Raw genomic sequence first — 17,817 nt, 5'->3', positions numbered from 1 at the left:
AATTTGTGGGCCAGTGAAGCAGACAGGTGATCTATATCACTTTCAAAGAGACATACATATCACTTGTCTGGAAATAGCATTTAAAATCTAGACAGACCTGCAAACAGCTGTAACAGCTTTTTCTTTTCCTCTTTCAAGGATTTATGAATTTAGTAAGGTACAAGTTTTCAGTCTTTTATCATGTCATAGGATGTGAGGAGGTCAACGGCAGTATGTGCAAGAATGTCAGTTGGTGATTTGTGAGCAAATCTCCCTCTCTCACTTGCAGGCTTTAAGTACAGTAGCAGGAAGAATTTGCTGATACTTTATTGTCATACTTTTTATTAAATTTTGGTCTTTTTTTTCAGTAAATATTTGTTAGTTGCAAAAAGTGAGACAGCTTTTCTTGAGCAATATTATCTTGACTGAAGCTCATTTTATCAGTTTGGTACTTTTCAAGTATTACTTGGCTCAGTCATCCACTTTCCTGGGCAAGTGAATAAGCTAATGACACAAAAAGGTGGTTTTGTACTATTTCTGCTAAAGGTAAAAGAACAGACTTAGTGCCTAGGCTTGTGCATTTACACAAAGATTTATCTTGTTAGTTCTGATATAAACAGGGATGCACCTGAGTTGGCCAAAACATCAAAAAAGGTTGTACAAAGGGTAACAGTATTGTTTTCGTTTAAGACAATTTACGGGGTGAGGTCTCTGAAATAAGTTGCTTCCCCTTAGTTTTAACTTCTCCCCTTTCCGCTAATGAGGAAAGACAAATACAAAGAGATACAAGTGAAGAAAATAACGGTTTACTTAACAAAAACAGCAATAATCAACAAATACATGGTTTAAATGTAAACTGCAAACAGTTCAACGCCCATGCACAAATGCAGAGGAGATCCCCCTGATTGTCCCAGGGAACACAGATAAAATGGTGGAGAATCCCCTCCCTGGGCCCCATAGCCAAGAGAGGAAACAACACAGCAAACAAGCTTCCGTTGTTCCAAAACTCCCTGCCTCCCCTGCTCCGCCAAACGAATAACCAACAGAGAACAGGGACAAAAAAAATCTGGAAAAGCTATTTTTGTCCAAAAGCAGTCAATGCTGCTGGGCTGCCTACTCCACACCACCCACCAGGGGCTCTCCCTAGCATGGTGCAGCTGCTGGCAGCGACTGGAACTCGGGGAGTGCCTCTGACCTCTGGCGTGCCGGCTGCAGGCAACAGCGGGCAAGTCCGTCTCCTCCCCAGCAAATGGCCTATGGCAGTGGCTGAAGGGATTTTGAAATGCTTGAGAGCCCAGAAAGAAGGGGAGAGAGCTTCATGTTTCTGTTTCCTGTTTTTAAAGGCACAAAGCACCCCTCCAAGTTTTGTGAACTGGGGTAAAACACAGAGATTCTGCTTCTGACTCCAAGTCTTAAACGATAAACAAACTTGTGCGGGTTGCTGTAGAGGAAGATTTTTGGGTCAGCCCTAGTGCTAAACTCTGCCTACTATTTCTGTGACTAGGACAACGATTGATTTAAAATGCTGTGTCATAACATATATTTTGCTGAGGTTTTTCTCCTCTGTCTCCAGACATATAGAACAGAGACACCTACACGTGAGCTAGGTTAGACATACTTGTATCCTGTCCAGTCAAAGCATTGCCAGTGCATGATTATCTGGCTTACTTCAGATACTTTCTTTAGGGTTATTTGACTCCCAAGGTGGTTATTTTTCTCTTTTGACTATTAATAGGAGACCAGACATTTAGCTCAGATTAAGGTGTGTTTTTACAGATGGGCTAATTCAACTTTCTTGTGTAATTTCACTAATTCGGAATAATTATTGTGATTTATAATTGTGCATGCAGGTTGGTCAGGACAAAGGAAGCTGTTCTTTCCATAGAAGCCACAGCCCATGTGTTGTTCCTCAAGAAAATGAAAACATTTTCCACACAATATTTGCTTTTTTCACGAAGTCTGGCAGAAAAGTATTGGTAAGAAACAGTACTGCTTATGGCATCACTTGAACATACAGCATATTTTACAAAACATTTTGCATGGTTTGGCATGACGATCTGAAGCAGATAGTTTGTGCTGGGGGGAAATGTAATGATTGTAATTGTCTGTTTTTTAAAAGTAAAGAGGAGGTTTCAGGAAGTGCAGTGGAAAGGGATTTAGCTGATGTGGCAGCACATACTTGGTAACCAGAGCCTTTGCTCTCTCAAAGGCATGTGGGAGCAGTGGGTCACTGCACTGTACTTGATGCCTGACCCGCACAAAGAGCTGGTGTGCAGCAGCAGTCCTGTTCCTTTCAGTTTTGAATGCTTGCCTGGCTCAGCAGCTCTGTAGAGGACTGAATTTTACCTGGCCTCCTTTCATACAGGCATCTGTAGCCAGCTATCTTCAGGTCTTGAAAGTTGCTATTTCAGTGCAAGAGTGCTGTATTATAGCAGTCTTATAACTTAGTTTTCTGGTGTGTTTGCTGTTTATCATGTATCATTGAATTTTACAATTTTTCATTTATCATTTAATTTTTACCTCCTTTGCCTAACAACTTTTTCCATATTTCCTGTAGGACTGTGAAAGACCAGGCAAGTCTTGTTTAATTGTACACTGCAACATCAGCTCACTACCTAAAGCAGAGTCCTGTGATATAAATATCTACATGCTGCTGAATACCGAGATACTCAAGAAAGTACGTGGTCTCCTTGTAGGTTGTCTTCAATGCCAATTTAAGTGTGCTTAGGTGAACCAATGAACTCAAAACTTCCATTTCTTCCTCTTTACTAGTGTGTGAAAAATAATAATGTTATCAAAGAAAACAGATCTACTCATTAACAGCGTGTACGGAGGTGTTAATCTTAGTTCTTACCCATTACTCATTAGAATAGAAATAAATTTAGTTCAGGAATTTATACATTGAAAAATGACAAATGAGACCCCTAATTGTGTGCATGATGTTTAGGCTAGAGATTTCTGAAAATCTCATTGATTTCTGTAAGTTTTCATTCTAAAAAAATGTAAGTGAATGTAAACTGTGACCAGCTATGTATTATCTTCCTGTGTAAAGAGACACATAGCAGTATTTTGTCATTTTTACTTCAAATTATTATTATTCAAAGAAGATGCATCATGACCACATTAATGCTGAGCTTAACATTTGTGGCAATAAACAAATGGTTGCCATTTAATTTCTTTCTTCTCTGAAGGTGCTGAATGAGACAGTAAATCTTTTAAATTTTTTGTGATTTACTGCATTTTGACCTATGTTCCTTTACTTTAAAAAATGCTAACTAATTCTGGCAAGATGCTGTAAGGTTATGAGGGAATAAGATAATTGAAGGAGAAAACTGATAACATAAACCTATTAAAATAAACCTGTCTTTCATAGTTGTTAGATTAAAAGCATCAGAGGGAGCCCTTATTAGAAAACAATTAATAGTCCTGAGGTTTTCCAATTGAAACCAATAAGTCTGTTAATGTTTGTTCATATTTGAAAACAGGAAGTACAGACATGGCCAGAAGTTTCAGATATTTGTTACATACTTATAGAAATGCTGAAATATGCAAATAAGTAGTGTTTACATATTTACATAGTTTACATAGTTTACAACTGAGTGCATGCAAAATATGCTTCTTGGGATATAGCCAGGATTCATCCCATTGCTGGGTCCCTTCTAAGATTACTTTTAGCAACACTCCCTTAAAAGACATAGAGTGTTTACACATGTTTGAGTATCACCAGTGCATGCTGTTTTCTACTTATTACATTCTCTTCCCAAGGCAAACCACATATAAGTGAGTAATCTGTAAGTTGAAATGGCATCTTATTGAAATGTGCATGGTAAAATGCACCGGGCATTTTATTGGAGAAATACATATTAATGAGAGGAATTGTACAGTGAATAAGATAGTTGCCATGCACAGATTCAAGTAAGAAGTTCTCCCCCAGGATATATTATAGTTTATCCCAGTTTCTGTATATCATTTTTCTGTTCACTTGAAAAACAAATTGGAACATTTTTCACAGTTAATATTGAGCCTGTCTGTGTCATTGGAAATTCTCTGTCTTGTTTTCATGGTAAATGTGGGAAATATTAACAAACCAAATACAAAATATGTGTTTAAAGTCTAACATACCTGATTTTGCTATAATCTGAAATAATGTGCTCAGGTATATCTTTTATGAGCATAAAGTATATTTTTTCAAAGCAGAGTTGTAACCAGGCTGGTACTTAACTCCAACCTAGCCTTCACTAAGCGTTGTCTGGGTGTATTTATTATACTGGCAATTGTTTGATGGTTTGTTGGGCTTTTTTTGATGGGGGTTTGGTGTTTTTGTTGTTGTTGTTGTTGTTAAGTCCAGTTGTTCCTCTTTTTTCTTCTCAGGACAGTTCATCAGTCATCCAGTTTGTCACAAGGGCAAGGCTGCAGGTGGACCATGACCTCAGAGTTGTAGAGGTGCCCAATGGGAACCCAGAAGAAAAACCAGTGAGTACACAAAGCTAAAGAGAAATGTTTCCTTAACCCAGTGGGCTAGAAATCACTGAGAGCTCTATACAAACTGGAATTTGTGCCTGGGCTAACCCACAAGAGTGCCTAGACTTTGTCTGACCAGACTAACAGTACTGTGAACTGTGTTTTTGTGGTTTGGCTCTCTATGATAACCATGTCAACAGAGTGCATGTTGTTATGTCAAACCATAGTGTGATCTATGTTGTACTAGCTAAAATACCCTTGAAGTATTAATGCAAAAATTAGGTTTAGGTCTTGATTTACAGTTAATATTTGCTTTAATGTAATTCAAATTTCCCTTGAAAACCTAGAAGAGACTTGAAACCTCAGTAAGTCTTTTCACATGTGCCAGAATGAAATATTTAGAAGCGTTAATGATATTTTGGGAGCTGTGAAAATGCAAAAAGGTGTCTAAACTTTCAGAAATTAATTTAACTCTTTTTTCTTGTGCTAAGCTGATAAAAATCAAGTATGAGCTGATACCATATATTGTGTTGATCTCCCTCTTCCTCCTGAGTCTTCTACCTTTTTGGTGCCATTTGTCTTCCTTCCTTCTGTTATCCAAAAATCTGCCACTTCACTGCTACTACTGTGTCTCAGTATCCATTCACCTGGCTGGCACCACCCCATTCACAGTTCACAGCCTCTTGTCTTGGGCACCTAAGAAGGGCTCAGTCTGCATTTCAATCAGCATCTCAATCTGCAGTTTGCAAACTCAGCTATTTGCACCAGAGGTATCCCTCAACAATCATGTCTGTAACTGTAGTCGTGAATTTCTATTTCATTAGACCTGTCAGAAAAAGGAGTTATTTTATATGACACAATCTTCTTTTTTTCCGTTCTGTTTTCTTTTCTTTGTCAGGTTTCTCTACCATTCTATACAATAGGCTTGGAAGTTAAAATGAAAAACATAGCCATTGCCGCGAATGTGCCTTGTAAGTGGCCTGCAATCCTGAGTGTTAATACATCGCTTGGCCTCTTCTGAGTTCTGCAGCTTGCACAGAACTCATCTTGCAATTGTATGGCAAAATTTCATTAATGACTTTTGAGAAACAACACTCACTTTTAAATTTTCAAAGTTTTATTAAACCTTAACAAAAATAAAACAAAGTACTGAATAAGGAAAAATTTTACAGCTCTGAGAGTCTATGTGACCAGCTGCCATACACTCGTTTACAAAATGAATGCTCTGCCTTTTATACTCTTGGCCCCTCCCAAAGTCTTGTCAGTCAACTCCTTCTCTGCCATCCATTGGTGGAGATCACTTTCTTACAACTTGATTGATGGTCAGGTGTTGCCATGCTGTGCCTCCTGGTAACAAGGTTGCCCTTCCCTAAATGCCCAGACTAGTGACAACAATATAAGGGAGAAGGGAAAGAAAATTATGGGGAGAACATGTAAAAATAACATAACTATGTATATATAAAACTTCTCTAAACATACACATAATATTCATCTCTTAATTGTGAGAGCCAACCATTGCATTGCCCATTTATAATATGACTGAAGTAACGCCTGACTGTGATACCCATGTCTCAACGGAAATGGAAGAACCCAGTATCTCTATGACAAATATTTTCAACTGTTAAAGGTTTTAGAATATCTAAGAATGATAGGCACACTGTAAAATGTGTCAGATTGCTATCTTTTAAAGTTCAAAATTTAGAAATGCTTTTTTTCTAGAAATGCTGGCTCTGCTGTATTTCATTGTTATCTAATGCTTAGAGGAAAAAAAAAAAAGAAAATTAGGCAAAAAAAGAAATTGTCCTTTTCTATTCTCAGAAAGCCTTTCATCAGGCCTTGAGTCGCATTGTGAAGCTCACTGTGTATGTATTGGGAAGCTATCTTAAACTTCAAACAAGAGCTTGCTTCTAATTCCTGGAAAGACCTAGCTGTAAAAGAGCATGCTTGAAATGCTGTAGCCATGTAAAATTAATCTGTAGTTTCAAGTATTTTCTCATATGAGTGCCAATTCTTCTCTACTTTATGGTATTTCCATATGCCAGCTTCAGTATTTCTGTATGTTTTGCACAGGGTCATGTTCAGGCACAAATTTAGGATATGGCTTGGCTCAAGGTATTAATTTTTCTGCGTTCTCTTCTTGTGAAATGCAGAAGGGAAGAGTAGTTGTTTCTTTCTCCAGTCTCTATTTCCAGCTAAACAGTTGCAAGCCACAACTGTTTAGCTGGAAATAGAGACTGGAGAAAGAAAATGTCATCGTTCAACCTCCTCTTTTCCTTTTTAAAGATCATTTTTCACTCTTCATTGAACAGAGACTGCTGTACAGTATCCATTTGGATAGCAGCTCCTTTTGTATAGTTGTGCATGGACTTCCTATGAGACTGTTTATGACAGTGTTCCCTAACATTTGTTAGACACTTTATCATGCTAAGGTTGAAAAGGCTTTTTGCTTTCTAAGGCTAAATGTGGGCTTATTATAAGTCAATTTATTATCATTATTAACATATAATTGGTTTCTAAGACCAGGTACCATTATTTCAATTGGCGCTATTACATTATAGTGTATAGTATCAGAGTGCAAATTCTCTGTAAAGAAGACAAATTGAGACAAAAGACAAACAGAAAAGGAAGGCGGATATTTTTATGGTAGTATAAGAAATATCAGTGGACCACCCATATAAACACCAACTCTGTCAGAAACTTCAACAGTGAGTGTGAGTGAGTATCTCTAAGTTGGGTAGCAGGCTGTCTTTAAAATTAACCCATTATTTTAAAAAATATGCATTTGTGCAATTCTCAAAAATAATTTCTCTGGATTTGGATATGATTTTATGTGATTTTTAATTATGTATTTTTGGTTCTGGTTACAATAGGCTGCTCAAGCTCTTATATTAGACAAATCACATGAAGAAGGTGATCAGAGTTTGGATTTGGCTCTGTGATGACAGTGGTACTAGCATCCATATATATAGTCTGAAACTGGTGTCATATTTTCAGGAGGCATACCTTATTTTTTTCATCTTATGAGTTTCCATGAAGGTTTGGTTCTCTTCTTCTTGGTCTATGAGCAAAACCAACAATAAGCTCCAAGAGAACGCAGTAGTCAAATACCAGATTGAAGAGTCCACATTTTCTGCTCGCTGCTTGTGTGCAGGAAGAGGAGGAGTGCTCTTAAGGAACAAAAGGACAGCCTTTGGAAGGGAGGAAAGATTAACTGGATTTTACTACAACAAAACCATCATATGCCTCTGAGTCTTCCTGTATTGAAAGTGAGGGAATGCAAAGCTGACTGCATGAAAAGGCAACCCCAGATAAAATATATGCAGGTCCTGCAACACAGTGACCTGTAAAGTTTAAGGCTGCTGTCTGGTACTATCCACTAAGTACAGGTATGCTCCATCAACCCTCTGAACCTTTTGTGCCTTCTGGATAGAGTTCACTGTTCTTTTATTTCCAGTTCAGTCACTCTAGGTTTAATGCATATCCCAGGTAACCCAAAATGTTACTGTATCCCCTATCTATTTATGCTCAAAATTGTTACTGTCTCTTTAAGACTCCTGCACGAGAAAACAGAATAGGGAGGTGGTGCCCTGGGCTTTTTAAAAATTGGGGCATTCGGGGATCTCTTCCTCTCCCTGTTTGGCTTGCCTCTTGGCCTTTTCTTGTCTCTACTTGCAACAGTACCAAGTGGAGAATCAGCATTTTGCAATCAGAAACTGTTTTAGAGTGTTTCAAAGTTTACTGTTATTTTGCAACACCTGCGGACAGAACTAAGCCGGAGCTGGTCTGGTGCCAGTGTACCATTCATCAGTGCTGAAGGTCTATTCTTCCTTTCCTCCTCTTCTGTTGGAGTAGGGACCTAAGGCAGCAGCACCAAAACTGGCATAGTCCAGCAGGTATCAGGAGATGGCAACAATTGGGAACACTGATCCCACACACCCTGACAATTTCTATCTGCCACTAGTACTGCTTCAAAAGCTCCTACCTTCATGGGAGGGTTTGCTGCTATTTTCCCTTTGTCTTTAGAACCATACACTCAGCTATGGCAGGTGGCATCTTAGGATGGGTCACTCTACAGATTCACGTTTCTCTTTGTCTCTGGTGGGTGTCTGTGAGAAATAGCAATTTTGTATCTAGTGATTGTTTACTGTTATTTTTTTGCCTGTTACTGTTTTGCTTGCTAGTAAACTGCTGTTTTTTCACTTATATCTACTAGTGTTCGGTTTCTTCTTATTGGTGGAAAGGGATTAATGCTAAGGGAAAGAACTCATTGTAGAGTGTTCCCTTTAAATTGTCTTAAACCAAGACAATGCATCACAGTCAAGTGGTTGTCCTCCATGGGTTTTTTCTGCTCAGAAGTTAGGTATGTTTATGTTTCCAATGATAATATATTTTGGAGAAAAACAACAGCGAAAATAAAACTTACAAAAAGTCAGTTTATGGTTATGAAGACTTGGAAGCTGTCTTTATATGCATATTCTGTGCAAGGAGATTTAAATGTGTATTCATGAACCTAAGCTTTAGCTGTCTGCCTGCAGCATTGAAGACTCCTGACTTTGGCCTGTTCTCCATGTCTGTGTTGAAGCAGCTTGTAGTACTGGACAGTGTCCATGATGTTCCAGTTGTTTTTTTTTTAATGCATGTGGGAATACATCTTCCACTGAGCAATCCACCAGCAACCTCTCATTTTTTAGAAACACTCAGCATTTTAAGGCATCAGATCTCCCCAGTTTACCTTTTTAATATCTGGCTGGAGCTTTCTCCAGCAGCTTTGCAGCCTCCTTGCCAGCAAATTATTTGCTGCCATATTGTTTTTGTCATGTTAAGGTATTCATTTTATTTTACCTTTCCATTTGCTGCTATAATATTCCTTTTATAGATTTTCTTGTCTTTACACTGCAGTCTCTCAGGTAGAAACATACACTTGAGTAAAGGAATAGAATACATAATAACAATCAATTACAGTTAATTTCCTAGGGATAGAGACAAGCAGGTTGGAAGAAAACTTCAGGTTTGTATTTTTTAAGAAAATACTGCTTTTCTTAGTATATGTAAATAAATAAATATGTTCTGGTTTGAAAGCAAAACCAGTGAGAGACTCCAAGTCAGAAATACAATTTATTAGGAAAGGAAAAAAAAAACCAAAATACATGCAATAATGCAAAAGAAAAATCTACTGACGGAGTCAGAATACAACCTAACACCCTGCTAGTTAGGGTGGTGGTAGCAGTCCAGATGAAATGGTCTTGTTGAAGTGGTGATCCTGTAGAAAAGATCTGGTAGCTCTTGTCCTCTGGAAACCAGTGGGTAAGGGCTGCTAGTTGTGTCCCAAAACCCAGGTTCTATCCAGGTGGGGATGCTTAGCTCCTCCCCCCTGGGCAGATCATCTCACAATGGGCTAATATCGTTCTGAGTCATGGGGTGGGTCCTTGATTACCCATTAAACAGAAATGGCTCCTGGAGGGAGTTATCTCTGAGTCATGAGGCAAGACATTGATGGGCCCATTAACAGGAGACAAGGAAAAACGATGCCCCTCCAGGTTTCAGCAGCTCTTGAAGATGGGGATAGAATACATCTTTATATTGTAACCTAGGACAATGTAGAAGGGATGTATATGCATATATCTACAGACATAAAGGAGAATAGTGTCTTTACTGGTGAACTCCCCCCAAGCATAACAGTACTTGAATGGAAAAGTCAAACAGCAATGCAGTGTGGTTCGAAAAAACAGAAATAATCTAGGTGATAATACAGAAATAGAGTAGCACTTTTTTATAAGCACCATGCCTCCCATGATTCTGTGGCTCATGAGGCAGGTGCCTAAAATTTATTTAATATATATGAGCAAAAAGAAAACTTCTCAATTTGCATTTTAAATCAGCTTTTGCTGAAGTATGTTCCTTTTCTTTCTGAGTACCAGTGCAGAGTCTGTTCCTCTTCCAAAAAGGGCTTTGACAGAGTATGAACTTTAATTACTTTCAAAAATTCCTACTCAGTTAACTTCTTGCTTACATGCTTTACTGAAATAAGGTGTTCTAAAACTTCTTAAAAACAAAAGTTCTGTTTCTTCATAATTTGTTAATCAAGAAATAGCTATCAGGATATAGCAAGTGTTGGCACAGGTAGAAGATGAACTGGCAGGTACATGTGTGTTTGGCATTGCAAAAATCAGTGGTTGGGTGGAAATCTCAGTTATTTTCCAGAAGGGCAGTTGCACTGCTTAAAACCTGATGGAGGTGTGAGCTACATAAAGCTAAATGGCAAGCTGCACTGCCTCCTAGGCTTCCCCACTTTCAAATCCTGCATGTACAGTGCAAAATGGAAAAGATAAATATGAAGCTAAAAATCCTCATATGTCAAGACAGTGATGTTTTTCATGTTTTTTCCCTGGCATTTTATCGGAATCTGAAAACAAACATCTAATCCAGTCTGTATTTTGTAACTGTTATATGTGCTTTCTGTGAACCACCTGCTGCCCCTACTGCACCCTTTGGGATATTTTGCCAACACCACGCCCCTTATCCTCAGCATCATCACCATACTCTTATCACTTCTGTCTTCTCTATAGGTCAGAGCTGTGGGAATTGTGCTGAGATGGAGGTTGCTTTGTGCTCCCCAAACTGTTACCCACCCTGTAGAGGCTGTGCTGCTGGGATGGAAAGGACAGGGAATTCAAGGTTTGCCCAAGAACAGCTATTAGAGACTACGCAATGGCCAGTGGGTCCAGCAGCAGGTGGCAGACGGTGTACTCCTCTTTAGTACCAATTACCCTCTGCCTCCAACCTTCCCCCCAGGGATGGCTTGCTTCCCTGGCATTCTGTCACTGACTGTACCGTCTTCTTCCTGATACTCCAGATACACAATATACTCTGACTGCTCAGTCTGATTCAGTTTGGGTTTGGCTTGGGTTTTTTGTTGTCGGTACCTTCTTCACCAGAACTCATTGCAGTTGCTGTGTATTTATGCAGGCAGATTTTGAGGACTTGAGATGGCTAGAGACATTAACATGCACAACATCCGTGCTCCTCTCCAAACTACAAAGCATTGAATGGGGTTTTTTATGCATGTGTGTTGATTCCAGACTGCTAGAAGAAACCAGACAGATAAGAAGCTGCTGCTCTACCCTATTAGCTCAAGCTGTGACTGCAAAAGCTACAACCAGGGTCTTCTAGCCAGTGTGCTTCAGACCTGAAATGTGAAGCTCTTGTTATAGAGATAACATATTATTTCATCTCTGCAGCTTTTTCTGTTTCTCTCTTTTGGCAAGATGAAGTGCATATAGGTCTATTGTGCTGGAGGTTGTGATATGTTAACATTTGCTTGCTGAGTAGTGGAAAGAAGACACCAGAGACTACTTTAAAGGTCTCTTCAGTAAAGTTGGCAATACTTGAAATGTAAAGAGATTGGGTTTTTTAGAGGCAGAAAGGAAAATAAAATTAATGTCTTGTTATCTAAGAAGTAGTCATAAGACCTGTGTCTGTAAGATGGATGCTAACCTTAGCATCTGTGAAAATTGGACTGCCACATCAGATCATCTTTCCAAGCTGCTTAGAAATACAAGCGTCTTGGCTAAGGAAAGCAGGAGCCTCCCTTGGAATGGAAGATATGACCCCCTTCCCACCAAATTATTATAACTTTAAAATTAAGGGGTTTTCAGGCAAAGATACAAGATAAAGAATAACAGGTCTTTACTAAGGTGTGTATGCATAACAAGGCGAACATCAACAACAATGTTAACAACAACAAACGTGAACAAAAATCACAGTAAATAGTCTCTTGCCTCTCTTTAAGCCATTTCCCCTTTGGTGCAGTTATGGTCACAGCCGGCAGGGGCGCTGTTGGCTCCCAGCCAGGCAGGGCAGGTGCGATGATTCCCCTGCAGCTGCAGGGGGCGCTGTGGCGCCGCCTCTCGCCACACGGTAATGGCGGACGCAGCCGGCAGAAAGGGATGGAGAGGGGGCTTCCCTTGCAAACTCACTCAGTCCATACTTCTGTCCCCTCTGGATAGCAAAAGGAGCTGTAGCAGGAACCTCAGAGTGGCAAGCTGGGAAGGCAGGGATGAGCAAAGTCCCGGGGTGGTAGATGAGATGTATCAGAAGTTCAACAGTTGTAGCTGGAACTGCGGGGCTTCCCTGCAGGGCAGGGGTGTGAGTTACAGTGTAGCATATAAACTTCGGAGCAGTGGCAAAAAACACTGGGGGCTGGACAGTGGCCGCTGGACTCCTGAACAGGGCTCCTGAACATGGCCAGGAGAGGCTTCCTTGGTGGAGGAGGGGGTTTAGGGATCCTGGGGTTTCCCTTGAAGGACCTGAGTGGATGGTGAAAGTCCTTTTTCAGTGAGGTAGGATGTAAATAAGGTTCCCAGTTCAGTGGGAACTCATGAGCAGAGGCTGACCCCACAGCAGAAGAAGCAGGAATGGGCTAGGCTCCAGTGGTGGCAGTGAATTCCCTCCAGCTCAACCGTCCTTCTCTGAAGCTGAGAGAGAGAGAGAGAGACAGAGCTAACAGCTGCCTCAGCCCTTTCTTTTCCCATCCAAATTCTTGCAGTATCTCTGCCCTTCCCAGAGAAACCTCTAGGTAAAAAGGGAGAGTAGCCAGCTGGACCCCTTCCCTGAGCTGTGGCCACTTTTCTCACTCTTAAGTACCTGGTCATTATTGTCTCCTAGTAACATATATGGGGAAAAATTCTTTGAGAGAATCTTAAACCCCAGCAACAAGGAAGGCAGAAGATCTGTGTTTGATCCCTATTTGTTATTTCCCTTACACTGGGTGTGAGGGACAGTCTGCTGCTTAAGAGGCTCTATGTTCAGCAAAATATGTTTAAAAGTCTGACAAAGGCTTTGTGCTATTATCTAAAATGAAAAATTATTTTTTCTTGGTTGAAGAACTGGTCCATGTTTGAGAACTATTTTCAATATTGTTATTGAATAATAATACTAGTTATGGGAATATGTTTGGATAATGCTAAATACGTAGCGCTTAGTTCATGTCTATTTGCTATGTTTTCAAGTCTTGTTATCATGACACCAAAGCAAGGCCACTCATGGCCATCTTTGAGAGGTCATGGTGATCAGGAGAGGTGCCTGAGAAATATCACCCTGGTCTTCAAAAACACCAAGGAGGATCCAGGGAACTACCAGCCAATCAGCATAACTCAATCTCTGGAAAGGGAAAGGTAATGCAGTGTCTCATTCTGGAGGCCATCTCTATCCACATGGAAGACAAGAAAGGGATCAGGAGTAGTCAACATGGATTCACTAAAGGCAAACCATGATTGACCAACCTGATGGCCTTCTATGATGAGACAGCTACCTGGATGGATGAGGGAAGAGCAGTGTGTATTGTCTACCTCTATTGCAACAAGGCTTTTGACACTGCTTCTCACAATATTCTCATATGCAAAGTCAGAAAGTATGGACTGGATTAATGGCTAGTGAGGTGGATTGAGAACTGGTTGAACAGCAGATACCAGAGTATTATAGTGGCACAATGTGTAGTTGGAGGCCTGTCACTAGTGGTGTCTGCCAAGGTTCAGTACTGGGCCCATGTTAGGTCATGTGTGTGGGGTGAGGGGAAAGGAGACAGAGGCACTCACCCCCGATGTTGGTGTGGCACAGAGGAAGTTTATTTCTCCAAGCCCTTCCTTATAAAGGCCATTTTGAAAGACCTGGTCTGTATGTTCTCATTGGTCTGAACTCCACACTCCCTCAGGATCTGGCCAGTGAAATGCTTGCAACTTCATAAGAGACCTGATTGGGAAGCTCACATATGCTTTTCGGTAATATCTCACCCTTCCTTTTTAATAAAGTTCGTAACTTGTTTTCTGTTACCCATCTGCAAAGGCCCTTTGCAAACGGGACAAGAGAAGACAGCATGGGCCAAATTTGCATGGAAACTGCAGCATTTATGTTCAGGATCTGTTGATGGAGAACTCAGGCCACAGGCACAACGCTTATATGTTACAACTTATAAAAAACTAAAACCATTCAACCTTTAACTCATTTAACCCTTATAGAAAAACACATCTATTAAAAACAACCTGTAACCCATTTATCTCTTGAAGAACCCAAAACCCAGAAAACAATCTGTAAATAGAAAAACAGTTTGTAAACAGGAAAATACTTCATAAACAATTCAAGTCCTTATATTGACTGTCCATGAGGTAGGTGGTCATTTGTGCTCCATTGTTCTGTTGAAGAGACATCAGAATTCTGCCCAATGTCCTTTACCTTGTATTTCATAGGAATATTGTACTGTTACATGACTTATTATAAAACATAAGAACGTGACACCACTTAAAACTCAAAAAGGGGGGGTGTATCTTCATCCCAATCTTTCTTCCCTTTTTTCTTTCTATAATAAGTAGAAATAGAAATAAAGCATGCAATTTTTAACAGCATTAATAAGGTAGGGGGTTACTGCAAGGTCTCTTTTTCACTATGAGCGAACTTGAAGGGCTACTTCTGAACGAAGCCTCTATGCCTGTCTGAAAAGAAAAAGGTTTAGCTTTTTTGCACAGAATCTTTACTAGCCAGATTCATAGTTGATTAGGCCAATGACTTGGTTGGGAGAGATTTCCTGCATTCTACATTTTAGAAACAAGTTTGTATTAATGTCCAGTACGAAATAAAACAAAAAGTTTTTAACATGAATATCTCAGTGGACATACCCTGGATCTTACCCATCCTCCTTGAAATATTGTGACAATAATTAGTAGGAGTATTTAAAAAATACATAACAATACACACACAATGCTTTCCTGATGCACAGCAGTAATAGTCTAAGACAGAAAGATAACACTTTACTGATCATGGGCTTATTAACTTTAGTTTTAGCAATTGCAAACAAAATCAACAAATACTGTATTATGAACTCTTTACCCTTTGCAAATGTTTTCAGGCTATTAGAATTTCTGGGAAATTAAAACCTTGATTTATTAAGGGGTAACATGGTTGCAATGCTTTGTAGGGAAGGAAACTTAGTGTCTGTCTCTTTATCATCCATTTGCAAGCAGCTGCTGGCTTCTCACTTGGCTGGATGACAGTGGGTCTTGATTTCAGCTGCTGTGAGGCATTTAACCCGTGAGTCCGACTCCATCTCTTCAGGCAGACTCGACCCTCTCTGTCCCTCCGGTACCACACCCCTTCCGTCTCCCTGCATGGCCTTTTTGCAAGCAGGACCTTTGCAAGGGTTTTTCCCAGGCTCTGCTTCTGAGTTCTGCAGCTCTCTTTGGAAGCAGGCTTGGTGGTGGGGCTGCTCCCCCTGGAGGTGCGGCCAGGCTCCACAGAGGCTTGGCTGTGTCCCTTAGAGGCTGGTTTAGGTGCGGGGCCATGGTCGCCATCTCTCCACATGGCTGGATTTTGCAATCCGTCCTGCCGACTCCCTGGACAATGCCAGCATCTGCCAGTATTGCCCCACTCCCCGGGGAAACAATCCCTCTTTTTTGAAAGAAGAAAATCAGTACCTTCATCATGGAGATTTCTGGTCCCAGCATCCAAGCTCCCATGGTCTTTGTTATAGGTAATAAATGATAAAGCTGAATTAATAATCAAAAAATAGGTTTTTATTTTGCGACCAAGATTCAGTCTCCAATAGCCACAATCAAAGGGACAGCATCGAGCCCAGGATCGGCGGTGGGTGAACACTGATCCAGACTCCACCACTTCGGATCCCGTTTGTTCACGAATGTTGTCTCCATGTTGTCTCCGTTGGGTTAGTTTTATAGTTTTTTCCGCCTGGGGCAGAGTTTCTCCTATTCTTCTGGTAGCTTCACATATTCATGTAGTCTCCGTTTCCCTGTGCTGGACTGGACAAAACCGTTTTTGGGAAGTGATGAATAATAAATGCTGATCTCCAATATGGGAACTTGGTATTGGGATGCACCCCTTGACAGCTCTGACTATCTTGATTGTAGATACTTATCGAGTAGTTTCTGGACTGTCCCGGGAAAGGGCCCATCTCCCCCTGGAGCCACGTCTTTTTGTTTGCTAATTAGAGCTTTCTCTCCACTGACATCTGTGGTTTTGCAATCTGTGAAGCAATCTTTTCCCTGGCTGTGGCTTGTGGTTTTATATCTTTAAGGATTTTTTGTGCAAGTACAACTTATTTCATGTATATTTTACACAAGCACGAATTATTTTAGATTTTATCCACAAAACAGGTTTTTAAACCCCCATAGCACTTTCTGCTGTCTGCCGAGGGGATTTTTTGCCACTGTCTAACCATTGAGTCCTAGTTTTACACCGGAAATCTGGTTTTTACACTATTTTGGCTTTTATGCCATGTTTCCAGCTTCCTGCTGTATTTCTCTGGTTCCAAACACCAATCCAGGCTTTGACACCCTGTAATCCAGGTCCCACCCCACTTTCCTTTTCTAGGCTGTTTGTTAAACTGGTTTTGGTTTGTAGACCAAAATCCAGCTATAACACTGTGTGTCTCCTTTGCTCTGTGTTGCTGAGTTCCTATCACTTTGGGGTTCACCACGTGTTAAGTCACATTTGGGAGGTGAGGGGCAAGGAGACAGACACACTCACCCTCGATGTTGGTGTGTCACAGAGAAAGTTTATTTTTCCAAGCCCTTCCTTATAAAGGGCATTTTGAAAGACCTGGTCTGTATGTTCTCATTGGTCTGAACTCCATGCTCCCTCGGGATCTGGCCAGTGAAATGCTTGCAGCTTCGTAAGAGACCTGATTGGGAGAAGCCCCTGTCATTCAATCCTGGGGCTTGGTAGCAAGCTCACATATGCTATTTGGTGGCAGGCCCAGTATTGTTTAACTTGCTCATCAGTGACTTGGGGGAAGGGGCAGCAAGTTCACTGACAGCACAAAGTTGGGAGTAGTGGCTGATACCTTAGAGGGCTGTGAAGCCTTTTAAAAAGACCTCAAGAGTTTGGAGAGATGGGCAGAAAAGAAAGGTCTGAAATTCAACCACGGCAATTGCAGAGTCCTACGCCTGGAGAAACATAACCAGTGCAGGCTGGGAGCCAAACTGCTGGAAAGCATCTCTGCAGAGAAGGACCTGTGGGTCCTGGGGGACAACAAGCTGTCCATGAGCCTGCAGTGAGCCTTTGTGGCCAAGGCAACCAATGGTATCATCAAGTGCATGGGGAGAACATACAAAAATAACATAACTATGCATCTATAAAATTTCTCTTAACATACACATAATATTCATCTCTTAATTGTGAGACCCAACCATCGCATTACCCATTTATAACATCTACAAAATGGTTTTGGCATTTTTAAGCAAAGATGGTGAAAGTGGTTTGTGAAGGGGGGAGGAAAACCAGCTACTTTGTCTTGCAAAACAAAGCCAGACAAAGCAAATGAATTATCTTTAAAAGCCCCCCCTGCCTCTCTGCATTTGCTGGATATTGCAA

At 40.6% G+C, this 17,817-nt stretch overlaps 1 protein-coding gene across 1 annotated transcript in view; it reads left to right on the top strand.

Moving 5' to 3' along the window:
• ITGA9 (integrin subunit alpha 9) overlaps positions 1–17,817 on the top strand; it is a 236,743-nt gene that overhangs the window by 185,375 nt on the left and 33,551 nt on the right. Inside the window, exons 24-26 of the mRNA XM_066557605.1 lie at positions 1,830–1,955; positions 2,537–2,656; positions 4,351–4,452. Of these exons, the coding sequence (XP_066413702.1) occupies positions 1,830–1,955; positions 2,537–2,656; positions 4,351–4,452 (348 nt within the window). The remainder of the gene's footprint in view (positions 1–1,829; positions 1,956–2,536; positions 2,657–4,350; positions 4,453–17,817) is intronic.

Source organism: Molothrus aeneus, chromosome 1 (assembly GCF_037042795.1).
Source record: "Molothrus aeneus isolate 106 chromosome 1, BPBGC_Maene_1.0, whole genome shotgun sequence".
In the NCBI taxonomy this organism is placed as follows: domain Eukaryota; kingdom Metazoa; phylum Chordata; class Aves; order Passeriformes; family Icteridae; genus Molothrus; species Molothrus aeneus.
The sequence above is the reverse complement of the archived record's forward strand: the minus strand, read 5'-3'. Positions and strand labels throughout refer to the sequence as shown.